At 45.3% G+C, this 27446-nt stretch overlaps 1 protein-coding gene across 2 annotated transcripts in view; it reads left to right on the top strand.

Moving 5' to 3' along the window:
• prrc2a (proline-rich coiled-coil 2A) overlaps positions 1-27446 on the top strand; it is a 147276-nt gene that overhangs the window by 9378 nt on the left and 110452 nt on the right. For both annotated transcript variants that reach the window (XM_078416289.1, XM_078416290.1), the window contains exons 2-4: positions 11930-12105; positions 20283-20460; positions 26060-26180. In XM_078416289.1, the coding sequence (XP_078272415.1) occupies positions 11991-12105; positions 20283-20460; positions 26060-26180 (414 nt within the window). In that variant the 5' untranslated portion in view covers positions 11930-11990. The remainder of the gene's footprint in view (positions 1-11929; positions 12106-20282; positions 20461-26059; positions 26181-27446) is intronic.

Genomic DNA, 27446 nt, shown 5'->3' with positions numbered 1-27446 from the left:
CAACCCGAAACGTCGCCCATTCCTTCTCTCCCGAGATGCTGCCTGACCCGCTGAGTTACTCCAGCATTTTGTGTCTACCTTTGGTGTTAAAATAAGTTATTTTAAAACACTAAATGTCAATTTAGCACAGCAGCTTTTGCCCATTCATTTGAATGAAGACTGGAGCCAGGTTTGCCAGAGGGGCAGGGCTTCTATGACGATATCCCATGTTCCAGTCTAAGTGCTTGTGCAGGGGTGCTAGATCCGACCAGTCAGCATCATAGAATCATTCAGGGCAAAGGACATTTGTCATAGCAGGTTCTTGTAAGAGCAATCCAGTAAATGTGTTTTTTTCCAGAACCTTGCTGAGGAAATTTTAAAATCTCCAAATATGTCTGCAATTGTTTAGAATCTGTTTCCACTGCCCTTTTTGAAATAGTGTTCAAATTCATAACACCTTAGTGTGTGGAAGAGATTTTCCTCGAGTCCTCCTCAACTCTCGCCAAGACCTTGTCATCTCTTGATGATTTCATGATTGAGGTTGTTTTTTGATTACTTGCACCGGAATTAGAATAATTTGAGCATTTGTATCAAATGTCATCTCAACCTCTGCTCGAAGTAGAACAAGTCTGGTTTCTGCAGTATATCCATGCAACTGAATTCCCTCATCCTTGGAATTATTCTATGTGGAGTCGGGCAATGGGAGTGAGATTCTAAATGAATATTACTTGCCTGTATACCCCAAGGAGAAGACATGGAAGATAGTGAGTTTGTGGTGAAATACATGAATAATCTAGAGCAGGCTATTAAGGTGTTAGATGTAATGGGATGCATTATGGTTGATAAGACCCTAGGGCCAGATTAAATCTAAGGGAAGCAAAGGAGAAGACAGCTAGGGCCCTGTTGCTGTTTGCATCTGTAGCCACAAGTGAGGTGGAACACTAGATGTTCCTTTATCTAAGTATGGCATACAGGGTAAGCCAGGTAACTACTGGCCATTGAGGCTTGTATCATGATGACGAATTCATTGAAGAAAATTTCAAGGGATAGGATTTCTATACCTTTTGAAAGCTGATTGGGGATACTCTGCATGGCTTTGTGCTGGGGGGAATTTTCCCTTGCTAAATTGAGGTTTTGTTTGGGTGCTAATTAAAGTTGGTTAAGGCAGGACAGTGTATGTTGTCAACACGGACTTTAGTCGGGCATTTGACAAGGTCCTATATGGTAAACTGGTCTAGAAGGTTGAATCTGAGACTAATTGGATCAGAAATTAGCTTGAATGATGGAAGATGGAGGATAATGTTGAAAGGGTGATTTTATGATTGGAAGTCTGTGACCAATGGCATACCACAGTTAGTATAAGAAAATAACTGCAGATGCTGGTACAAATCGAAGGTATATATTCACAAAATGCTGGAGTAACTCAGCAGGTCAGGCAGCATCTCAGGAGAGAAGGAATGGGTGACGTTTCGGGTCGAGACCCTTCTTCAGACCGATGTCAGGGGGGCGGGACAAAGGAAGGAAGGTGGAGACAGGAAGATAGAGGGAGATTTGGGAAGGGGGAGGGGAAGAGAGGGACAGAGGAACTATCTAAAGTTGGAAAAGTCGATGTTCATACAACTGGGTTGCAAACTGCCCAGGCGAAATATGAGGTGCTGTTCCTCCAATTTCCGGTGGGCCTCACTATGGCACTGGAGGAGGCCCATGACAGAAAGGGAATGGGAGGGGGAGTTGAAGTGCTCGGCCACCGGGAGATCAGTTTGGCCAACGCGGACCGAGCGCAGGTCTTGAGCGAAGGGATCGCCGAGCCTGCGCTTGGTTTCGCCGATGTAAATGAGTTGACATCTAGTACAGCGGATGCAATAGATGAGGTTGGAGGAGGTGCAAGTGAACACCTCTCTCACCTGGAAAAACTGTGGGTTCTTGGATGGAGTTGAGGGGGGAGGTAAAGGGACAGGTGTTGCATCTCGTGCGGTTGCAGGGGAAAGTGCCCGGGGATGGGGTAGTTTGGGGTATACCACAGTGATTGGTGCTGGAAACTGCGACATATTTTAACAACTTGAATGTGAAAGTACAAGGTGTGATTAATAAGTTTATTGATGACACCAAAGTGGTGGATTCGTATGCAATTGCTATGTTTGAGACAATTAGACCAGCACTTAAACGTAGCGGTAGAGCTACTGTCTCACAGCACCAGAGACCCAGGTTCGATCCTGACTACGGGTGCTTGTCTGTATGGAGTTTGTACGTTCTCCCGGTGACCTGCATGGGCTTTCTCCAAGATCTTCAGTTTCATCCCACACTCCAAAGAAGTACAGGCTAATTGGCTTGATGCAAATGTAAATTATACCGATAGTGTTAGTGTGTGGGGATCACTGGTCGGTGTGGACTCGCTGGGCTGAAGGGCCTGTTTCCGCACTGTATCTCTAAACTAAACTAAATAGGCAAGATATAAAAGGATATGGGACCGGTGCTGGGGAAAGTGATAGTCTAGATCAGCAAAAGCTTACATGGATGCACTGGGCCAATGGTCATCTGTCCTTTACAACTCTGACTCTCCCTTCTCTGCACTCTCTAGCCTGTGTGACCTTCCCCAAATAACGTTCAACATATTGAACACAAAATTCTAGTTGTGACTGGACTGATGTTTGTAAAAGTTCAATGTGATTTCCTTTTGCAATCTATGCCATTCATTCATAAAGTCCAGGATGACGTTTGCATGTCGTGGAGTTACCCCTTGAGCTCCCTCTCCTATCGGCAAGAGGAACAGAAATACCCATAGTCAGGATCGAGCCAGAGTCTCGTGCTGTAAGGCAGCAACTCTACTGCTGCGCTACCATGCTGCCCATGTAATTCACTGGCTCATTTACTTTCCTGTACGCTCAAACCTGCAACATCTAAATGTCAAATTCTTGTACATGTAAACTTTGTGTTATTTAACTGTTAGTGATGTACAGGCGAAATACTGCCTGTCACTGTTCCGACTAACTAGTATACTCTTGCATGTAACCCATTGAGATCTAAGGAACACATTAGCCACGGGGAGGGTGGTGCTTATATGGAATGAGTTGCCAAAAGAGGTGGTAGTGATAGATAATATTACATGTAAAAGAGATAGTCAAAGTGTAACTCAATTTGAGCCTAATGTAGGCAAATGGAATGAACACAGATGGACATCTTGGTCAGTATGAGTGAGTTGAGCCAAAGGGCCCATTTCTGTGCTGCATGGCTCTATGGCTATAAACTTGCCTTCTGTTAGAATCCCTTTCCTACCCATTGATTAATATCTTGGTAGATCCCCAGAAGAACAAGATCATTTTCTTATTCCGAAGGAAAACCAGAATTCCATTTGGGTGCAAGCTTATTCTTTCTTTTGTTGGAGTTGCAGAATCTTGAAAGTGGATGATTAACACTATTAGGCATAATATCGTGGATCTTGGTGGCAGTTTTGAAATATTTCATTAAATAACAAAGAGCCTTTGTGCGACATTTACAAACAAAAATAAATTTGAACTATTATCTAAGCCTCTCATAATTTTATGTACTTCCGGTGTTCCAGAAAAAACAATCCAAGTCTGCCCAACCGTGTAGCTAATACCCCTTTACTCCAGGCATCACTGTTTTTGTTTTTTAAAAGACACAGCCCTGTAGTAACTCAGGGGGTCAGGCAGCATCTCTGGAGAAAATGGATGGGTGATGTTTCGGGTTGGGATCTTTCTTCCCTAAACGCTGCCTATATATACATGAGATGTTGCCAGACCTGCTGATTTACTCTAGCACTTTGTCTTTCATTTGTAAACCAGCATCTGTAATTCCTTGTAATCCATAATTCTGGTAAACCGAGCAAACCCATTCCAAAGCCTCCATATCCCTTTCTGTAGTGGGGTGACCAGAACTGCGTTCAATACTCTGGATGCGGCCCAACCAATGTCCGACACGGTTGCATCATGACTCCCTGACTTTTGCTTTCATAGCTCAGGGCATTGAGGACAAGTATACCATATGCTGCCTTGACCAATTTATTGTAAACATTGTATTATCAGAAATTCTAGTGCAACACTTGTGTGACTCCCTGCATGACTGGTTAAACCCTCATTGTGTATGCAGAGGTACCAAGCAGATTGAATTTCCATTAATAAGGCCTACATGGTTGGTCGATTTTAAGCTTGCTGCTGGATTTAATTACAAGCTTTCAGGAGTAGGGTTACACTTTGGGTTTGTCTTTGTTTAGTTTCCTCTTCAGCTTTTTCTGCAATGGTGTTTTTGTAATGTTACTCATCTTGAACGCTGCTGATTGAAGATGTTGGAAATCTGGTTTTGAAGCACAAGAACTGCAAACCTGCTTTATTTGGCACCTGAAGTATTAGTCTTCTGTTCTCACTGGAGCTTCTACTTTGCAGTTTAATAAGAAATGTGGGGAAGAAAATGGGGATTTTAACTGCCCCAGGTGTGAATGCTCATGTTGCACTCTGATTATCTTTTGCACGTGAACCTCAGCAGGTTGCTTATCAACTGGAGAGTATCAAATCTGTGGCTGATCCTGTCCTGGTATAAGTAAGTCTGAAGAAAGGTCTCTACCCAAAACGTCACCCATTCCTTCTCTCCAGAGATGCTGTATGTCCCGCTGAGTTACTCCAGCATTTTGTGTCTTGTCTTAAGTAAAGTTTAAGTTTGACTTGAATTAAGTAAAAACAAATTCCCAGTTTGGCACACTGAAAGCAATGCCAATGCCTCCATCATTATTATCCCACCTTAAAATGGACCAATCTAGTTAGTAAGGGTATCCATGAGTTCTTGGTTTCAGCTGAAGTAAGAATACATAATTTCTCTTTTGGTGCTTTATTTGTCTCTTTTTGCAGAAATTACACATGCAGGCGCTGCCATTTTTGGCGCCATTATTAAAAATGTCCGAAGTCCGGTTGGCCCGTGCGCTCGATGTACTGGCGCAGTTCCCACAAACTGACACTCGCCTGGACTTCTGTGTGTCCCGGCGGGCGCCTCCTGCAGCTGACCATGAAGGTGCTGGAGGCATTACCCCAGTTCGCCCTTGCTCCTCGCATCCAATGGCTCCAGCTTCTTCCCGGTTCTTTCGGGCTAGTGATACCTGGTTAACTGGTGGTTTCTCATGCACAACCTCCAGAGGTTAACACTATATCAAGCTATTTGATTGTCACGATATAACGAACAATTCAGATTTATCAGAATCAGAATAACCTTTATTGTCATCCAAAAAAACAAGTCTTTTGGACGAAATTCCGTTACCCACAGTCCAACAATAAGAGCAATACAAATAAGCAATAATACACGATCACAAACCAACACAAAACAAAAAAAGAAACATCCATCACAGTGAGTCTCCTCCAGTCACCTCCTCACTGTGATGGAAGGCCAGAATGTCTTTTCACTTCCCCTGCCGTCTTCTCCTGCAGTCAGGCTGTTGAAGTTGCCACGTCGGGGCAGTCGGGGCTCCCGACATTAAAGCCCCTGCCGGGCGTAGAAAATCCCGCGGCCTGTTTCAGGCCGTGCCGGATGGTGAAAGGTCCGCAGCGGGCCGACCCAAGCCCCGCGATTCGGGGCGGACGAAGACACTGTCCCTTTTACATGGATTGAAGGGCCTGTTCCCACGCAGGACGACTATGACTCGCAAACCCTTTGTTAGAACTCTGATCTGATCAACGTTCTTTGACCAGAATAATTAATTCTGTTTCCCACAGAGGTTTCCGACATTTTCTTTATTGCCTAGCATTTTCTCTCTCTCTCTCGCTCTCTCACTGTTCTTTCCTGACATCCACACCAATAAATGATGAAATAAAACATTTCTAGGTACTAGGCACCAGAAAGTGCACCATAGAAAAAGGTTTAGGGGTGATGGTGGTTGAGTTTAATGCCCGACTTTACCAAGTGGAGAATCGAGCCATTTATAGCGTTTGCCATGTGAGGTGCTGTAGAAAGCTGTTTAAAAATCATGCATTTCCTTGTAATACTTGACTCTCGATCTTGGATAATATTGCCATGACACTCTTTGGATTTCTGTGGCATCTTTAACTGCCTCTTGGTTGCCTTAATTCCCTAATCTTCTAATTACAACATTCGGTCGTGAGCCGAACCAACAATGCCGGAACAGCTCCATTTTAAAAGGCTACCAGTGTTTACTCTTTAACAGTTGCAAGCAAATAACTGCCCCCAATGCATTGTTGCAATTGGATTGTAATAAGTGGGTGTTTATCCTGTCTTCAACATTGTGTGGTTATGGTTTAATTCACAACATGCCTGGTGGATGTCTCGAATTCTTTCACCATAGTGATGAAGATCCTGTAAATAAAGGAAACTCCCATTTCAGCGGTGTCTTTGTGTTCTTCCAGTGACTACATTGACTTTCTAATTGTTGTCTTCAGTGCAGTGGTACAGTTTCTTCGTATAGTTTACAGACAAGCTCAAACCTATTCAACCTTTCCTTTTTATTGTGCCGCCTGGGACTAAGAAAATGACTGCAGTAATTTACAGATTGGAATTGCTACCTCTCTCCTCCCTCTGCCCTTCATTCTAGCTTTAATGACCTGGTAGTGAAATCTAGTGTAAACCAATCGTACTACGATTACTTCACAAAATGCTGGAGTAACTCAGCAGGTCAGGCCACATCTCAGGAGAGAAGGAATGGGTGACGTTTCGGGTCGAGACCCTTCAGTCTGAAGAAGGGTCTCGACCCAAAACGTCACCCATTCTTTCTCTCCTGAGATGTGGCCTGACCTGCTAAGTTACTCCAGCATTTTGTGAAATAAATACCTTCGATTTGTACCAGCATCTGCAGTTATTTTCTTACACTACTACGATTACTGCTCTCTGCTGTGTGTATCGAAAGGATGCTACCAGTGACCACTGCAGCCAATGACATTTTACTGCCTCTGCTTTATGGTTAGAAACAAGGAACTGCAGACACTGGCTTACAAAAAATGACAAAGTGCTTGAGAAACTCAGCGGGTGAGGCAGTATCTCTGGGGAGCATGGATAGGTGACAATAGGTGCAGGAGGAGGCCATTCGGCCATTCGAGCCAGCACTGCCATTCAATATGTTCATGGCTGATCATTCTCAATCAGTACCCCGTTCCTGCCTTCTCCCCATACCCCCTGACTCCGCTATCCTTAAGAGCTCTAGCTCTCTCTTGAATGCATTCAGAGAATTGGCCTCCACTGCCTTCTGAGGCAGAGACGTTTCGGATTGGTACCCTTCTTCAGGCTGATTGTCGTGGGAAGGGTAGGGAGGAAAGTTGTCACTTGTCAGGCTTTATCCAACTCTTTTGCAGTTTTTTAAAATCTCCCCACCCCCCTCAAATCAGCCTGACGAAAGTTCCTGGTTCAAAACGTCACCTATCCATGTTCTCCAGAGATGCTGCCTGACCCGCTGTTACTCCAGCACTTTGTGCCTTTTTTTATTGGATTGCTTCTACTAGGGCAGGTCCTTTCCTCAGATAAGATAATTAACTGGGAGTCATCCTTGCTAGTAGGAGATGGTGTGGGTGATGTGGTGGGAAGGAGGGAGCGGTTAAATTGCATAAAAACTGCATCGGGTGTGACTGGTTCATACCAAAATAGTATAGCTTTCAACATTTGGCATCAGATTATGTGCTATACATAACCAAACTAACATTTGCTTAATGGTTGAAAAACAATTATTGACTTTGGCTTTGAATATCATTTAGAATGGACACCAGTGCTCTTTCTCTGCCCATAGTTTTATTGTGTGTAGGAAAGAACTGCAGACGCTGGTTTAAGCTGAAGGTAGACACAAAATGCTGGAGTAACTCAGCAGGACAGGCAGCATCTCTGGAGAGAAGGAATGGATGACGTTTCGAGTCTTTAGGTCTGAAGAAAGGGTCTCGACTCAACCCCTTCTCTCCAGAGATGCTACCTATCCCGCTGAGTTACTCCAGCATTTTGTGTCTTCCATAGTTTTATTAGGCTGCTTTAGTGCACTGCGGTAAAGGCATGATAATCATGGTTTGATGAACTGAATTCACCATTTTTTTGTGGAATTGTTGCAGTTTTAGAGGTTAATGAACTGGATGGAGGAAGTGATTCTCATTGCAAGTTGATCAGCAACTTTTTCAAAGGCAGAATTTTCTGGCATCGTCTTTTGGTATCCTGATTTAACTCCAGGCTTTAAGAACATAATAGCTACTTGCATTTGCACCTGTTTCTTATCAAGTGGTGGATAGGGTAAAATGGTGTACGGTCTACCCCGCCCAGCTTGTACAAGTGCTGTTTGGTACAGTGCAATCAGTCTTAGACCTCTTCCACGTTCTCTCCCAATCCCCTGCTGATATCATCGTTGCTCAAAAATATAACAAACTCTGTCGTGAATAAGGTCATTGTCTGAGGTAATGAACCATCAGCCCTTTCTTTTTGTTTGTATCTGTCATTCCCCGAGGGTTCTGTCGGGTTATTTTGTCCAACGTGCTATAACTTCAGCAGTATCATTTACAAGTCTGCTGCCAGCTTTCACAAACATGAAGCCAACTCCAGCTTTGTCCCATCAGTTTCCTGAACTCTTTGTCAATCACAGAGCTGCTTGAGTGTTGTGTCCTGGATAAGGGGCTGTTTACTTTATCGTTGTTACTTTTTTTGCATAGCTTTCATTCCTTTGTTCTATATATCACCGTCTATATCTCGTTTCCCTCCCCCCTGACTCTCAGTCTGAAGGGTCTCGACCCGAAACGTCACCTATTCCTTTTCTCCAGAGGTGCTGTTTGATCCGCTGAGTTGTCTATCGAAAGATAAATTTCTCACTGGGTTGGCAATAACACAACATGTTTGACTTGATTAAATCTTGCATCCACATCCTTCCTTACAGTTGGGAATTAATTGTGTTTGATGATGAGCTTCAAACTGGGATAATTACTCTTAATTCCATGTTTCTTTAAATGGTTTTATCACATTCCTTTCTTCCAGGCGACAGGTGCTTGCAGGTCAAGACACTAACGTACCTAATTATAGAAATAGTTGTGCACATCAGGATTCTTAATTCTGCTGAAACTTATAGGAATACCTATTTAAATCTTTTATTTCCTCTTTTAATAATCATGGCTGCAGTGGCAGGATAATAAGTGATAGCAGAATCAGACCATTCGGCCCATCAAGTCTACGCTGCCATTCGATCATGGCTGATCGATCCCTCCTAACCCCATTCTCCTGCCTTCTCCCCATAACACCCGACACCCATAGTAAGCAGGGACCTATCTATCTATCTCTGCCTTAAAAATATCCATTGACGGCCTCCACAGCCTTCTGTGGCAATGAATTCCACAGATTCACCGCCCTCTGACTAAAGAAATTCCTCCGCATCTCCTTCCTAAAGGAACGTCCTTCAATTCTGAGGCTATGACCTCTGGTCCTAGACTCTCCCACTAGTGGAAACATCCTCTCCACATCCACTATCCAGGCCTTTCACTATTCGGTACTGCAAAACATAATGTGTGGGTTGTGTCGTATCTGATTCTGTCGAGCTACATCTGGCAGCGAACTCTGCCTCTGCTCTCCAATTAATAGGGACATGGGGTCTGTCTTATAGAAAATATGTCTATAAATAATTCTGATTTGGGTAATGAAGGGTCATGATTAAAAATGTGAAATATCCTTTTGCCTTTATAGATGCTGCTGAACCCGCTGAATTCCTCCAGCAAAAAAATGCACAGTGCTGGAGTAACTCAGCGGGTCAGGCAGCAACTTTGGAGAACATGGATAGGTGATGTTTCAGATCAGGACCCTCTTCAGACTGATGGTTTGGGGGGGGGAAGAAAGCTGGAAGAGAGGAGTAGGACAAAAGGTTGTAGGTTATCCCAGGTGAGGGGGGGGGGGGGAGTTAATAGGCATCTGGTTAGACAAAAGCCAGATATCAAAAGCAGCACCTAGCCATGTTATCCAGGAATGCTATGTGACCAGCTGAGTTACTCCAGCACTTTCTCTCTTTTTTTTGCAGACCAGCATCTGCAGTTCTTTGTTTCTGAATTCCTCCAGCAATATGTTTTTGGCTTCTGAGTTTGATCAATGGTTTACTTTCTTTTGAGGTTATATTTTAAATTGTTTAAAGAATTAAATATTTTTTCCTGGTTGTTAACTGTTTTTTTACGTTTCATTTATGCTGTTCAAAAGACTCTTTAATTTTTTTTTTTTTAAAACGAATTTTAAAAAAAAGACTGGTATGGTTTACACAGGAAATGTTGGATCAATTGTAAGGAACACTATGGACATTTAGTTTATAGGAGATATAGGATAGAACGTCATAACTGATAGGAGTAGAATTAGACCATTCGGCCCATCAAGTCTACTCAATTATGGCTGATCTATCTCCCTCCTAACCCCATTCTCCTGCCTTCTCCCCATAACCTCTGACATCTGTACTAATCAAAAATCTATCTATCTCTGCCTTAAAAATATCCCCTGACACTTGCTGCAGCCTTCTGTGGCAAAGAATCCCACAGATTCACCACCCTCTGACAAAATAAATTTCTCCTCATCTCCTTCCCAAAAGAACGTCCTTTAATTCTGAGGCTGTGACCTCTAGTCCTAGACTCTCCCACTAATGGAAACATCCTCTCTAGGATGTGAGAAAGGAATTGGGTGGGCAGAAGAAATGGACATGAAATGGCCTTGGCAAGCAGGATTATGGAAAATCCCCCAAATGTTTAAGCTTGTTGATAGCAACATGGTAGGTCGGGATCAGTAGATTCCTTTAGGGACCAAAAAGCAAATCTATTTGTAGAGCCAGGAGATATGTGTGGGGATCCTAAATGAATACTTCTCGTCAATAGACAATAGGTGCAGGAGGAGGCCATTCGGCCCTTCGAGCCAGCACCGCCATTCAATGTGATCATGGCTGATCATTCTCAATCAGTACCCCGTTCCTGCCTTCTCCCCATACCCCCTGACTCCGCTATCCTTAAGAGCTCTATCCAACTCTCTCTTGAATGCATTCAGAGAATTGGCCTCCACTGCCTTCTGAGGCAGACAATTCCACAGATTCACAACTCTCTGACTGAAAAAGTTTTTCCTCATTTCAGTTTTAAATGGCCTACCCCTTATTCTTAAACTGTGGCCCCTTGTTCTGGACTCCCCCAACATTGGGAACATGTTTCCTGCCTCTAACGTGTCCAACCCCCTAATAATCTTATACGTTTCGATAAGATCTCCTCTCATCCTTCTGTATACAAGCCTAGTCGCTCCAGTCTTTCAACATATGATAGTCCCGCCATTCCAGGAATTAACCTAGTAAACCTATGCTGCACGCCCTCATTATTCACAAGGTAGAAGGATGTCGAAAGTCGAGTGTGAGGGAAGGCCTATGTTGATATTGTGGTGCCTAGTTCTGTGTCAGGTAGGAGTTGAAGATATTAGCACACATGAAGATGGATAAATCAGCCAAGGGGTGTGTCCCAATATGCTATGGAAAGTGAGGAAGGCATTTTGCTGGGACTCTGAGATTTTTGCATCTTCATTGGATATGAGTGAGGTGCCAGAAGGATGGAGGATGGTTAATATTATTCCTTATTTAAAAAGTGGAGTAAGGATAAGCCAGAAAACTACAGGCTAGTGATCGTGTTCATCGTTAGATCAAGATTCCTGCACTTACAACTGGGACTAGAAAATGGCACCAAACGAGCGCCTGGGTATACTGTATAAGTGCTTATTTATAGTGACAAACAAGAACTCCTAGCGCACCTGGCACAAGCTCTATCTGCTGAGTTAATCCAGAATTTTGTCTATAGTGTAAACCAGCATCCGCAGTTGCTTCCTACTCAGTTGGTTGAGTTTTGGTCACATAATGTAATCGAGAATCTCTGTAAAACTGTACAGCTCCAATTAGCATTCATTTAAAACAATGCCGTCAATCTGTTTGAATGTTTGCAGTTAACCTCTCGGCAGCAGATCTGAATATTGTCTCCTTTTTCTGCTTTAGAAGGAGGCACGTTTCAAGGGGTGCCTAAAGGAACCACCGTACTCAATGACCTTCCAGCGAGATGTCAGATCGTTTGGGGCAAACTGCAAAGGGAAAGGATGGAAAAACCAAGTACTCGTCACTCAACCTATTTGATACTTACAAAGGAAAGTCCTTAGAAACTCAGAAACCTACAGGTAATCTGAGATTAATCACGATTGCTATGTGGTTGTTGATAAAAGCCTGCAAGGACTTGCTCCTGCCAGTGTTTGTATATGTGTTTATTCCTAGGACAGCTTTGGTCCGATTTTAAATCTTGTCAATCTACTTGACATTTCAAGTATTTGTAGCCATGTGCTTTAAGACAAACCGTTTTTCCTCGTATTCCTGAAAACTTTGAAACAGTGAAGCCAAATCCTGTACATTTGCATTTCTGTGGCCAGTGATCACTTGGCAGGCTTTCTTTCCCAGTTCCCATCCTACGCTGCCTCCCTCAGCTTGGGCGTGTGCCAGCTTTGTCCTTGGTGCCAAGTAACCCAACAACAGCCAGTATTCAAACAGCACAGTAGTGCAATTACAGAGCTGCTGCCTCCCCGATCCAGTGACCCGAGTTTGATCCTAACTTCCGGTGCCATCTGCCTGGACTTTGCATCAGGTGCTCTGGTTTCCTCTCGAGTCCTGTGTGGGAATGATTAATTAATTGGCCACTTTAACACTACAAATTTGTACAATCTGGGGTGGAGTGTGTAACAAAGTACTTTTGGAGGCGTGGGTTCGAATCCCACTTCTGACACCATGTAACAAAGTACTTAAGTGCATGCTAGGATATAACGCACAACTATGGGCGGCACGGTGGCGCAGCGGTAGAGTTGCTGCCTTACAGCGAATGCAGCGCCGGAGACTCGGGTTCGATCCTGACTACGGGCGCCGTCAGTACGGAGTTTATACGTTCTCCCCGTGACCTGCGTGGGTTTTCTCCGAGATCTTCGGTTTCCTCCCACACTCCAAAGACGTACAGGTTTGTAGGTTAATTGACTGGGTAAATGTAAAAAAAAAAAAAATTGTCCCTAGTGTGTGTAGGATAGTGTTAATGTGCGGGGATCGCTGGGCGGCCGAAGGGGGACTCGGTGGGCCGAAGGGCCTGTTTCCACGCTGTATCTCTAAATCTAAAAAAAAGCATAGGACCTGCAGTACATTACAGCTCCGAGCTGCTACATCTACTGCCTGACGTAGGCGAGTTCTTAATATTATAAAGCACGTACTAGGCGGGACTACTACTAACAAACACTACGATTAGCTAGCATGCAATAGCCCATCTACAGGATGAGATTGGGGGGCAGGGGAGGGGCAGTGGTGCAGAGTTCATGGGAATACAGAAATGAGGTACAACTAGTGCTGGTTTACAAAAAAAGACACACAGTGCTGCAGCAACTCAGCGGTCAGGCAGCATTTCTGGAGAATGTGGTGTTTTGGGAAGAATGGTCCCAACCCAGACCATCACCTATGCATGTGTTGGAAAGAACTGCAGATGATGGTTTAAATCGAAGATGGCCACACAATGCTAGAGTAACTCAGCGAGGAAGGCAGCATCTCCAGAGAGAGAAAGTGGGTGACGTTTCGGTTTGAGACCCTTCTGAAGTCCGAAGAAGGGTCTCGACTTGAAACGTCACCCATTCCTTCTCCAGAGATGCTGCCCGTCCCGCTGAGTTACTCCAGCATTTTGTGTCCCTCACCTATTTGTGTTCTCTAGAGATACTGCCTGCCCTGCTGGGTTTCTCCATCACTTTTTGACCTTTTTAAATTTGTGGGAATGTTGGGCAAATAACGTTTTTCATGTGTGATGTGATTGCTAGTCTGTGTGGGTTGTAGGGCCTGTTGACATGCTGATTTATTCTGACCATGATGCCGTTTATATACCAGTATATTGTTAAACATTATCAAACAAATCTTGACAATTGTGCTGCATGTAGAGGCTTGTGCAGAGACCAACTCGACCCGAAACGTCGCCCATTCCTTCTCTCCTGAGATGCTGCCTGACCTGCTGAGTTACTCCAGCATTTTGTGAATAAATACCAACTTTAAAGATGATAATCTAGTCTAAAGAAGTTTAGAGAGGGGATTCCAGACCGGCACAATGACCAGTTGATCTGTTGATTTGGACAATTGAATAAACAAGTTTGGCATCTCCTTTAGGCCTGAATGCCGCGTAATAGCTTGCTGTTTGCGATGGGGCCCTTTCAAATGCCATCTCTGTTATGTGGTTCTTAGCCAGTTCCTCTTCCTTTCCTTTTGGGCATATTTATTCTTAAGCATTTGATATATTGTTTTGGGCTAATGCAAACCAGAATGAGTCATAGGATTAAGGGCGGCACGGTGGCGCAGCGGTAGAGTTGCTGCCTTCCAGCGAATGCAGCGCCGGGGATCCGGGTTCGATCCCAACTACGGGCGCCGTCTGTACGGAGTTTGTACGTTCTCCCTGTGACCTGCGTGGGTTTTCTCCAAGATCTTCGGTTTCTTCCCACACTCCAAAGACGTACAGGTTTGTAGGTTAAATGGCTTGGTAAATTTAAAAATTGTCCCTAGTGGGTGCAAGATAGCGTTAGTGTGCGGGGATCGCTGGTCGGTGCGGACCCGGTGGGCCTGTTTCCACACTAGCTCTAAACTAAATTAAGATTTTTGGAGTATCAATAGCGAGAAAAAGGAGGTCGATCGATAGGAGTTTGGTTGGATTTACCTCAAAACATGTTAGATTCCTTTTCCCTTTCTCGACTTGTTTTGGTGGTAATGCACCAACTGAGCCCAGCGACATTGCGAAAGGAGTAAACGGGGCAGTCCAGTCCTTCTTGTCCCACAATATCTGCGTTGACCATGATGTCAAGTTGATTCAATCTCCTCCGCCTGCATGTTGTCCACATGGCTCCATTCCCTGCATGTCCATGTGCCCCTCGACAAGCCTCTGAAATGCCACTATCATATCTGCTTCCACCACCCCACTGGCAGCACGTTCCAGGTGCCCACCTGTATAAAGCAAAACATGCCTCACACATACATCTCCTCCCAGCCTTTCCTCTCCCACCTTAAAGCTATGCCCTCTGGCCTGTGATGTTTGCACTTTGGGAGGCTGGCGTGGTGTTGGATGTAGGTTCTGACTGTCTAGCTTTCCTCTGCCTCTCATTTTATATACTTCGATCAGGTCTCCCCTTGACCTCAGGTGCTCCAGAGAAAACAATCCAAGTGTATCCAACACCTCCTTATAGTTAATGCCTTCTAATCTGGACAGCGTTTTGGTAATAAAAAAAACCTTCTGCACACTGCCCAAAGCTGCCACCTCTATCCTGTAATTAAAGCCTTGCAGAGCTTTTTACCAAAGACAACATTTGGAGCTAATCGCAATTATTCCTCTCTTTCAGCTCATTTTCTAGTCTGAGTCACTGATTTTCAGTCATAGGCAACCCGCTAGTTGTATCTCCACAATAGACACAAAGTTGGAGTAACTCAGCGGGACAGGCAGCATCTCTGGAGAGAAGGAATGGGTGACATTTCCAGTCGAGACCCTTCTTTCTCCACTCCACTCTCCCTTCTCTTTTTCCGCTTCCCCAATTCCTTTTTGCAAAATAACAATAGACAATAGGTGCAGGAGTAGGCCATTCGGCCCTTCGAGCCAGCACCGCCATTCAATGTGTTCATGGCTGATCATTCTCAATCAGTACCCCGTTCCTGCCTTCTCCCGATACCCCCTGATTCCGCTATCCTTAAGAGCTCTATCTAGCTCTCTCTTGAATGCATTCAGAGAATTGGCCTCCACTACCTTCTGAGGCTGAGAATTCCACAGATTCGCAACTCTCTGACTGAACGTTTTTCCTCATCTCCGTTCTAAATGGCCTACCCCTTATTCTTAAACTGTGCCCCTTGTTCTGGACTCCCCCAACATTGGGAACATGTTTCCTGCCTCTAATGTGTCCAACTCCGTATACGTTTCGATAAGATCCCCTCTCATCCTTCTAAATTCCAGTGTATACAAGCCTAGTCGCTCCAGTCGTTCAGCATATGATAGTCCCGCCATTCCGGGAATTAACCTAGTAAACTTACGCTGCACGCCCTCAATAACAAGAATATCCTTCCTCAAATTTGGAGACCAAAACTGCACACAGTACTCCAGGTGCGGTCTCACTAGGGCCCTGTACAACTGCAGAAGGACCTCTTTGCTCCTATACTCAACTCCTCTTGTTATGAAGACCAACATTCCATTGGCTTTCTTCACTGCCTGCTGTACCTGCATGCTTCCTTTCAGTGACTGATACACTAGGACACCCAGATCTCGTTGTACGTCCCCTTTTCCTAACTTGACACCATTCAGATAATAGTCTGCCTTCCTATTCTTACCACCAAAGTGGATAACCTCACACTTATCCACATTAAACTGCATCTGTCATGCATCCGCCCACTCACACAACCTGTCCAAGTCACCCTGCAACCTCATAGCATCTTCCTCACAGTTCACACCACCACCCAGCTTTGTATCATCTGCAAATTTGCTAATGGTACTTTTCATCCAAATCATTAATGTATATTGTAAATAGCTGCGGTCCCAGCACTGAGCCTTGCGGTACCCCACTAGTTACTGCTTGCCATTCTGAAAGGGACCCATTTATCCCCACTCTTTGCTTTCTGTCTGTCAACCAATTTTCTATCCATGTCAGTACCCTACCTCCAATACCATGTGCTCTAATTTTGCCCACTAATCTCCTATGTGGAACCTTGTCGAAGGCTTTCTGAAAGTCGAGGTACACCACATCCTGTCAATTTTCCTAGTTACATCCTCAAAGTATTCCAGAAGATTAGTCAAGCATGATTTCCCCTTCGTAAATCAATGCTGACTCGGAACAATCCTGTTACTACTATCCAAATGCTCCGCAATTTCGCAATAACAGGACGGTCTAGCTTTTTTTCGGCGAGACACAGCATGCCAGGGAGCTGAGATGTGAAATCTACACGGCTTAATTTTTACCTGGTGGAGTGAATCTGTTAAAATGTATATAATGGAGTTGAACAGCACAACCTAGGCCGTTCGGCCCACCACATCCATACTGACATATTTGCTCATCTGCGTTATTGGCATTTCCCTGCATTTGGTCATATCCTCCGTGCCAACTCTCCTCTACACCAAACCAACAAGAATCCCTATTTCTCAAGAGTACCCCTTCCCCCCCTAAAATGATTTGGAAAGATCTCAACTGCTGCAATTATCATGGGTCATGTTACTCTCTAACTTCGGCGCAACGGTACAGCAGCTGCCTCACAGCGTTAGAGGCTCGGGTTTAATCCTGACTATGAGTGCTGTCTGTGTGCTGTTTGCATGGTCTCCTTGTGATCGCGTGGGTTTTCTCCGGCTTACTCCCACACTCTGAAGACTTGTGTTACAGTGTTTGTTAAAAAGAAATTGTCCCATGTGTGCGTGTGTAGGCTAGTGCTAGTGTATGGGGTGATCGCTGGTCGGTGTGGACTCGGTGGGCTGAAGGGCCCGTTTCCACACAATCTCTAAATTAAACTAACTGAACATTTTCAACTAAACTAGCATTATAATCATTGTGACATGATGCCAGCAATTATTATGGCCAATACTGCAGCTCAGTTTGTCAACTCTTGTCATCTTCAGCCTCTACTATTGGTCAGCCAATATAATCCATTCAAAGAACACACTGATTTCCCAGTGGGAGCAAGGAGACATGATTCATCAGATGCTTCCTAGTTTTAGTGAAACATCTGTTTCTAACATCTCCAATTTATTTTTGGAACAATCGTACTTCTCATTCGGTTTTTTAAATGTTCACAATAATGTCCTTGTTTTCCCCCTCTCAAGCAATGTGCGCAACTTTGCCCTGCAGATGAACCGACAATTTCTGAAGTCTCTGGGGTGGTTGTAAGAGGTTATGCTGCTAAAATCTGTTACATAACAAAAATAATAATAGTGAGACTTCAGCTAAAATATTGCATGCAGTTTAGTTTAGTGATACAGCGCGAAACAGGCCCTTTCAGCTCACCGAGTCCACACTGACCAGCGATTCCCCGCACATTGACACTACCCTACACGCACACATATTAGGGACAATTTTACATTTATACCAAGCCAATTAACCTACAAACCTGTACGTACGTCTTTGGAGTTTGGGAAGAAATCGAAGATCTCTGAAACCCCATGCATATTACTGGAAGAACGTACAGACAAGCACCCGTAGTCAGGATCGAACCCGGTTCTGTGGCGCTGTAAGGCAATAGCTCTACCGCTACGCCACCGTGCCGCCCTTCTGTCATTAGACTACCAGAAAGATGTGGCAGCAGTGGCGAGGATGCACTGGGCGTGTGGCTGGGTCTACACAATGTTAATTAGGATAGGTGGTTGGGCTGATTGTTTTTATCTTAAAGTAAAGGAAACTGCAATGATGTCAAATTACATACTGAAAGAAGTAAGGTCAGGCATGTTGAATGGAACAGATTGGTTTCCCTTCAGGAAGATCATGTAGCTTGGTGTCTATTAAAAGTAATTGGTGAAAGGATTAGAGGAAAAAGGAGCGCTTACAGTAAATGTTTCACCGAGGCTGGTGGGGTTCTCTATCTTGCATCCGGAAAATGTGGTGGAAGCAAAATGCCTCTAATCTTTAAACAAAATGCGCTATGACCAATGAGGAGCCATAACACTACTGTGGAATCAACAGCTTCATTTTGCCTGGTGGATCTTTCTGTGCTACAACTTTATACACTGATCAGCCAAAACATTATATCCATTGACAGGCGAAGTGAATAACATTGATTATCTTGTTACAATGGCACCTGTCAAGGGGTGGGATATATTAGGCAGCAAGTGAACAATCAGTTCTTGAAGTTGATGTGTTGGATGGAGGGGAAATGGGCAGGAGTAAAGACCTGAGCGACTTTGACAAGGACCAAATTATTATGGCCAGACGACTGGGTCAGAGCATCTCTGAAATGGCAAGGTTTGTGGGGTGCTCCCGGTCAGCAGTGGTGAGTACCGACCGACAGTGGTCAGAGGAGGGGCAAACCGCAAACCGGCAACAAGGTGTTTGGCGCCCAAGGTTCATCGATGCGCGAGGGCAACGAAGGCTATCCTGTCTGGTCCGAACCGACAGAAGGTCGACTGTGGCACAAGTCACAGAAAATGTTAATGGTGATCACGGGAGGAATGTGTCACAATACACAGTGCATCGCACCCTGCTGCGTATGGGGCTGCACACGGAGGACCAGCAGCATATTAGGCAGGTGGTCAAAATGTTTTGGCTGATCGGTGTATAATCTTAATCGTAATTTATTAACCAAATGGAATTGTACAGCACTGAGACATGCCATTTGACCCACCATATCCTTAGTGACCATTGTTCCCATCATTTATGTCATTTGCCCACATTGGGTCCATATTAATCTACGTATGAATAGATCGGGTAGATGCACAGAGTCTCTTGCCCAGAGTAGGTGAATCGAGAACCCGAGGACATAGGTTTAAGCTGAAGGGGGAAAGATTTAATAGGAATCCGAGGGGTAAATTTTTCACGCAAAGGGTGGTGGAACAATCTGCCAGAGGAGGTAGTTGAGGCAGGGACTATCCCAACATTTAAGAAACAGTTAGACAGGTACATAGGACAGGTTTGGAAGGATATGGACCAAATGCAGGCAAGTTAGAACTAGTGTAGGTGGGCATGTTGGCCGGTGTGGGCAAGTTGGGCTGAAGGGCCTGGTTCCACACTTTGTGACTATAGGCACTGAGTTCTGGGTAATGGAAAGCCGGGAGCAAAACTTGAATCGTCATCACTGTGGCTTCTTGCACACAAGGCAATTCAGCTGCTCATTGACCACCAGACTATCGCGGATTGAATGTAATTCTGATCAAAGAGATGCACTGTTTCTTCGACTGCCATTGTTTGATTGTGTCCATCATTAACCCACAATCTGAGTCGTGCCGTATGAATAGCACAGCTGTGGCTGTGTCTTGTGATTTACTCTGTGCCCACTATAATATTGTCCGGCAAAGCTCAGCTGTGGAGTTGCTGCCTTAGAGCGCCAGAAACCCGGGTTCAACACTGACTGCAGGTGCTGTCTGTACGAAGTTTGTGCGTTCTCCCCGTGACCGTGTGGGTTTTCCCTGGGTGCTCAGGTTTCCTTCCACATTCCCAAGACATACAGGTTTCTAGCTTAATTGGCTTCGGTAAAAATTGTAAATTGTGTAGGATAGTGTTAATGTGCTGGTCGACACGGTCGTTGGTCCGAAGGGCCTGCTTCCGAGCTGTATCTCTAAACAAAAGTAATCTTGTCTCTGCGACGCAGCTGATCTGACTGCTCATGTGTTTGTTTTTTCTGTTGGCAGTCACCGCACGTCATGGATTGCAGAGTCTCGGTAAAGTTGCCGCAGCTCGGCGTATGCCACCCCCTGCAAACCTGCCAAGCTTAAAGGCCGAAAATAAAGGCAATGACCCCAATATTTCTTTAGTACCAAAAGACGGAACAGGATGGGCAAGCAAGCAAGAATCGCAAGACCAAAAGAGGCAAGTGCTTTTGACGATTATCACCCTGGACATGCGGGTAGGAGGCTGCACTGGGTTCTTGTTTCTATCGCACTAAACGTTCTCGTATTGTGATGCTAACACTAATATGTCTGCAAATTATATTGGAAATGGCCAAATAGTGTTTTTTTTTCTTTTTGCATTAATTTTCAGTATATGGGCACTCTCCTGGCAAAACTGGTATTTATTCCCCATCTTTAAAATGCCCCTGAGGTGGTTTCTCTTTCCACAAATGAGTTTCCACTTTGAAATACTGATCCTCTTGGTTAAGCAATTCGAACTGCAGCAACGATAATGGATTCAGGCGTGTGAATTTTCCGCGGATTTCCGCGTTTTAAAAATCCTTTTTCCGTGCTTTTTGCATGATTCCCGCGTCTTTCACTTTGCCAAAATCGCGTGTACCAACGGAGAAATCGGATCGAAAAAAAGAAAGAAAATAAACGATGTAAGGCAGCGTTTCTCAACCGGGCTTCCCTGGAACACCTGGGTTCCGCTAGAGGTCGCTAGGGGTTCCGCGAGAAATAGCTGCTAATCATTGAAATCCGGACAAAATTACGACAGCCCACATGAAATCTCTCCCCCCCCCCCCCCCGGAAATCTCTCCGAAAACGTGGCGCCTGGGCTGGGCAAGGCAGCCAATCTCGACCTCATCGGGACTTCCATGGTCGATCGGTGGGTTGAATTTGCTACCTGCTCTGGGACTCCAGCCCAGCTGGAGGCAGCACATCTATCCCCATAGGGGCCGGCTGGATAAACCAGCAAAGCTCTGGAACCAAGAGTACCAGAAAATCAGTGGTGGAACTGTAATGAGTAAATATTAAATTTAAGTGCAAGATTATATAACTAAATTAAAATAATAAAATGTTATTGGTATACTGTGACATATTCACATTATTTTGTAATGTCCGTTTTTACTTTGAAATGCTCTAAAAGAGGCTTGAAACGAGTCACTTTCCAATTTTTTGATCCAAACTGTACGCCTCTTTTCCTCTTTTTTTTTTTACCTCACTCACATGCTTGAGGATTACTAATACATATCCAAATCACATGCTCTGAGTTGTGCGGGAACCTGTGTACGGTTATGCTCCCATGTGTCTGTTGCATTGTCCTTTGTGCAAAAGGTCATGGGTTTGAGAGGTGCTCTAGAAATGGCCTAGGAAGGTAATGGCAATGCATTTTATGCATGATCTACCCTGTCTCCACTGCATGTCAGTACATGGTGGAGGGAATATATGCGTTCAGATGGTTAATGGCACTGAGATGGCGTGCTGCTTAGATCTAGATGTTGTAGAGTTTCTTAGGATTTGTTGGCACTACACTAAATCCAAGCAAGTGGAGTGTTTGCCATCTGATTTGTGCTTTGTACATGGTCAAAATGCCTCGAGTGTCAGGAAATGAGTCGCCCACCTGCAGGATAACAGCTTCTGACTTCTTCTTGGAATCTGAAGATGGGTCTCGACCCGAAATGTCTTCCATTCCTTCTCTCCCGAGATGCTGCCCGACCTGCTGAGTTACTCCAGCACTTTGTGAATAAATACCTTCGGTTTGTACCAGCATCTGCAGTTATTTTCTTATACTATATATCTCCTGAGATGCTGCCTGACCTGCTGAGTTACTCCAGCATTTTGTGAATAAATACCTTCGGTTTGTACCAGCATCTGCAGTTATTTTCTTGCACTTACTCTTCTTGGAGTCATGGTGCTGATGTTCCAGGTTATTGATGATTAACGTCTGGTCAGTGGTCATGACAAGAGTAGGTGGGGTAGATTCTCTTGTTGGAGGAGATCCTTGTCTGGCATTAGTGCATGACTGTTACTCGCCACTTGTACTGTGCTCGATTTGTTGTTGTTTAGGTCTCGATACATTTATCGTTTGTTTGCAGAGTTGCAAAAATAATGAAAAAAAGATAGGAATAGAGAACAGACTCGCTTCTAACTTTACAATGGATGGCAGGACAGTCAGTGATAAAGCACCTGAAGGTGTTTGGGTCTATTAATGTTCTGTTGCTGGAATGGTTGACACCCCTTCCTCTCTTCCCCCCCCCCCCCCCCCCCCACACTGCCTCGGCCATCTTCCTTTGCTCTGGATACGACCCAACCCCCTGACCATTCTACAGACACAAAATCCTGGAGTTGCTCAGCACGTCAGGCAGCATCCCTGAAGAAAAGGAATAGGTGGCGATTCTGCTTGGAACCCGACCCGAAACATTGCCTATTCCTTTTCTCCAGAGATGCCGTCTGTTCCGCTAAGTTACTCCAGCATTTTGTGTCCATCTTCGGTATAAACCAGCGTCTGCATTTCCTTCCTCCACACACCAGTGCCCATTTAACTTCAGTTATATAGGGGTGCTTCGATTCAGCGCTCAGATGAGTATTAAATTGATGTCACGGGCAGGTACTCTCCTTGCCTCAAATTCAACTGTGTGGTTCATGTTATGAGCAAGGCAGTGAGGTCAGGAGCCGTGTGTTCCTGGTGAAATCCAAACTGGGCATGAGTGAGTGACCACCACACAACGTAGCCAAAGCACTTTACTGATTTGGGCAATAATCAGCAGGATTTGAATTGTCCTGCCTTTTTGTGAATGGACAGTTATGTAATCTTGCACTTAAATTTAATATTTACTCATTACAGTTCCACCACTGATTTTCTGGCACTCTTGGTTCCAGAGCTTTGCTGGTTTATCCAGCCGGCCAAGGATGTGGCAACGTTCCACATTGTTTTGCCGGTGCCAGTACTATTAGCTTTGGACCACGGTGGCGCAGCGGTAGAGTTGCCGCCTTGCAGTGAATGCAGCGCCGGAGACCCTGGTTTGATCCTGACTACGAGTGCTGTCTGTACGGAGTTGGTACGTTCTCCCCGTGACCTGCGTGGGTTTTCACCGAGATCTTCGGTTTCCTCCCACACTCCAAAGGCGTACAGGTTTGTAGGTTAATTGGTTTGGGAAATGTAAGAATTGTCCCTAGTGGGTGTAGGCCAGTGCTAGTGTGTGGGGATCGCTGGTCGGCGTGGACCCGATGGGCCGAAGGGCCTGTTTCTGCGCTGTACCACTAAACTAAACCAAACTGCGCTTTAACAGTTTGGCTGGATGTGCAGCTCGTTCTGGAGAGCAGGCCGTCAGTCCTTCAGCTGGGACGTGATCTGGCCCCATTTCCTTTGTGGTGTCCACTGCAGTTTCTTGATATCACTCAGAGTGAAATAAATTGGCTGGTGCCAAGTGAGGATCTCGAGGAAACTGAGATGCACCTTCAATAGTGTTTCTTGATTTGTTTTATGTGGGGGGTGGGGGGGAGTTGGGGGAAACTTTTTTTTCGATCTCTTACCTCGACGGAGATGGGATTCTTCTCCGCTTCGTGTCTCCGTCCCCACTGCGGCCTAACATCGTGGAGTGGTCCGTCCTTTCCTGGAGACCGTCCCGGCTCTTCACTCCGCGGGCGCTGCGCGGACGTTAACGTCGTGGAGCTTGCCCTCCCTTTGCTGTGGAGAGCTCCAACCGCGGGGCCTGTGGACTTTAACACCGTGAAGTCCACGGTCTCTGGTAAGAAGAGGCCGACTCGGGAGCTCCACGCCGCGGAGAGCGTTTCAACCGTCCCGACGCCGGAGTTTCGATCATCCCGACGCAAGGGCATCGGACCGTCGGCAGCGGTGACCGCGGACGGTTCAACAACCCCGACCGCGGGTGAACAAAGAGGAAGATGATTGGACTTTATTACCTTCCATCACATTGAGGAATGTGGAATCCACTGTGGTGGATGTTTATGTTAAATTTTATTTTATGTGGCTGTGAATGCTGCTTTTTACTTGGTATGGCTGTGTGGTAACTCAAATTTCACTGCACCTTAATTGGTACCTGTGACAATTAAATTGAATCTTGAATTCATCACTTCTTGTTTATCGTGGTTGTGAATGTTTCAGCCACTACTTTAGCAGATGTATTCTGCGTTCCTCCATTGTTAAGTACAGATAGGTTGGTGGGGCTTGCTGCTTCCTTCCCCAGTATGATGAAAGGTCCTAAACTAAAGTGATATCCGTCCATTTCCTCCACAGATGTCTCCTGACCTGCTGAGTTCCTCCGACATTTTGTGTTCTGCTCCTTCTCTATCCTTGTTGGCTATTCAATTGACCATCACAATTTGTAACTTATTGTAGACACTAAGTGCCGAAGTAATTCGGCAGGTCATCCCTGGAGAACATGGATAGGTGACGTTATTATATTCATATCTATTATATCCTGTCTATATTCTGCAGGGACTCTTTTTTTGCAAACCAGCATCTGCAAGCTCTTTGCACCTTCATCACAACTGTGAAGCTTTAATCCATGGTTGTGAGATCACTTGCCTCTTTTACTGCAAATCTTTGTCACATTCTGTTGCACACATTAAATTCCACGTGGTTGGTATCTGAGTGCTAAAACCTTTCCTCAAATTCGACGACACAGAAAAAATCATTCACGCTTTCATTTCCTCCCGCCTAGACTACTGCAACTCCCTATACACTGGGATCAGCCAATCTTCCCTGTCCCGCCTGCAACTGGTCCAAAACGCCGCAGCGAGACTCCTGACGGGTACCCGTAAAAGGGACCACATCACCCCGATTCTGGCCTCTCTCCACTGGCTCCCTGTACGGTACAGAATCAACTTCAAGCTCCTCCTATTCACGTATAAAGCCCTAAATGGACACTCCCCCCCCTACATCAAAAATCTTCTAACCCCCCTCTCTAACTCCAGGTCCCTCAGATCGGCCGACTTGGGGCTATTCACTATCCCACGGTCTAGGCTTAAACTCAGGGGTGACCGCGCTTTTGCGGTTGCAGCTCCTAGACTGTGGAACAGCATCCCTCTCCCGATCAGAACTGCCCCCTCCATCGACTCCTTTAAGTCCAGGCTCAAAACATATTTCTACTCCCTAGCGTTTGAGGCTCATTGAGGAGGCGCTGTGAACTGTTTGCGTGCTACTGTATGTTTTCATTTTTTTTTTTTTTTTCTATTGGAACCTAATCAAATGTACAGCACTTTGGTCAACGTGGGTTGTTTTTAAATGTGCTATACAAATAAAATTGACTTGACTTGACTTGACTTGACTTGACTTGACTAAATGCTTTAATTTGGTTTGATAGATTTCTGTATTTATCCCCTTTTCCCTGGGCAAGAAAATCAAAATAATCCATTTGTTGCAATTATTGAATCCACTGGGGTTTTAAGTGCCCTGAGGTTTGAATAACAGTTTTAAATATTCATTTTTGGGTCAGAGTATACATTTCGGGTTTTTTTAAAAAAAGGCAACGGGCAGGGTGCATTAGTGGGAATACACATCATTTGCTTTTAAAGGTGATTAGTCATGACTGGTTGAGCAGCTCAATCTATTTTGCCCATGAAGTCTGCAGGGCTGTCCTTTCTCACAGATGAAGTATTGCCATGAGCGTGATATAAAACTGCAGTTGTGTGCACTGTAGTTCAATCTTGGTGTGGCCCGGAGTCCCGGCAGTAGAGTTGCTGCCTTGCAGCGCCAGAGACCCACAGTGGTGCAGCGTGGTATAATCCATACTTTGTATTTCATCCCCCTTTCCTTTTGCTGTTGTTTTCAGTACCGATGCATCGACATCTCAGCAGCCGGAGTTGCAGCAGCCGCCGGCTTCACAGACGTCTGGCGCCAGTCAGCCGAAACGTCCAGTAGCAGCAACAGCAGTGGTAGTAACGCCACAGGAGGTATGAGCCAGCGTAGCTTGCAAGCAAATCTGGGCGGGCACGTACATGACCCGGCAAAACTCGCAAGCAAATCTGGGTGGGCACGTACATGACCCGGCATAACTTGCAAGCAAATCTGGGTGGGCACATACATGACCCAGCATAACTTGCAAGCAAATCTGGGTGGGCACGTACATGACCCAGCATAACTTGCAAGCAAATCTGGGTGGGCACGTACATGACCCAGCATAACTTGCAAGCAAATCTGGGTGGGCACATACATGACCCAGCATAACTTGCAAGGAAAGCTGGGCGGGCACGGCATGTACATGACCCGGCAAAACTCACAAGGAAAGCTGGACGGGCACGTACATGACCCGGCAAAACTCGCAAGGAAAGCTGGGTGGGCACGTCATTCACTTTGCTTCATCTTTCTGTTTCATACAAAATGTAGTTGTCCCTTTAAGGAAAAAAAGAGAGTATTCCAGCTGTAGGTGTAGTTTGTGATCAGATGGTTGCAGGTTGAAACCTCCTACCCCTGAGATACATGGATCATGTGCAGTTTAAGTTGGCACCATGTTCGGCACAAACCTAGTTCAAGTTCAAAAACACTTTATTTGTCCCCGTGGGCCAATTTACAAAGGCACGAAGAGTAGTACAAAAACTATTGGGGGGGGGGGGAAGGATTAGCAGTGGGATCGGGGTGGTTGGGAGTTGAGGAGCTGAACAGCCTTGGGGACACAGGTTGCCCTTCTCTGTGTCCTACAGCCTGGGCAGCGAAGCCGGCGTCCTGAGGGGAGCCTCTCAAACGCAGAGATCAGGACGTGTGAGGAGTCCTGTAAAATCCTGCCAGCTGACCGTAGCATCTGCTGGTCGCACAGGGTGGAGAGAGAGGGCTCTGACAGGGAGTCCAATAATTTTGGAACAGACTTTGGCTGTGTTCTGCAGGCGGTTTCTGTTCTGAAGGCCGATGGAGTGGAACCAGCCGATGGGCTGAAGGGCCTGTTCCTGTGCTGTTCTATGTTCCATCCCAAAAATGTGTGGTTTGTACTTATATTGTGCTGATTGTGTGGGGAATGAACGAGAAAGTGGGATAACATTGAGCTCGTGTGAATGGGTGATCGATGGTCAGCATGGAATCGGTGGGCCGAAGGGCCTGTTTCAATGCTGTATCTCTAAACTAAACTAAAACTAAACTACTTGTGAAGCTTGAATAACTACTGTAAAAGGTCAGGCATAGTTTAATTTGGAAATGAGAGATTTAGCGATCAGTTTATAGTTTGGGGG

Source organism: Rhinoraja longicauda, chromosome 19 (assembly GCF_053455715.1).
Source record: "Rhinoraja longicauda isolate Sanriku21f chromosome 19, sRhiLon1.1, whole genome shotgun sequence".
Taxonomy (NCBI): Eukaryota; Metazoa; Chordata; class Chondrichthyes; order Rajiformes; family Arhynchobatidae; genus Rhinoraja; species Rhinoraja longicauda.
The sequence above is the reverse complement of the archived record's forward strand: the minus strand, read 5'-3'. Positions and strand labels throughout refer to the sequence as shown.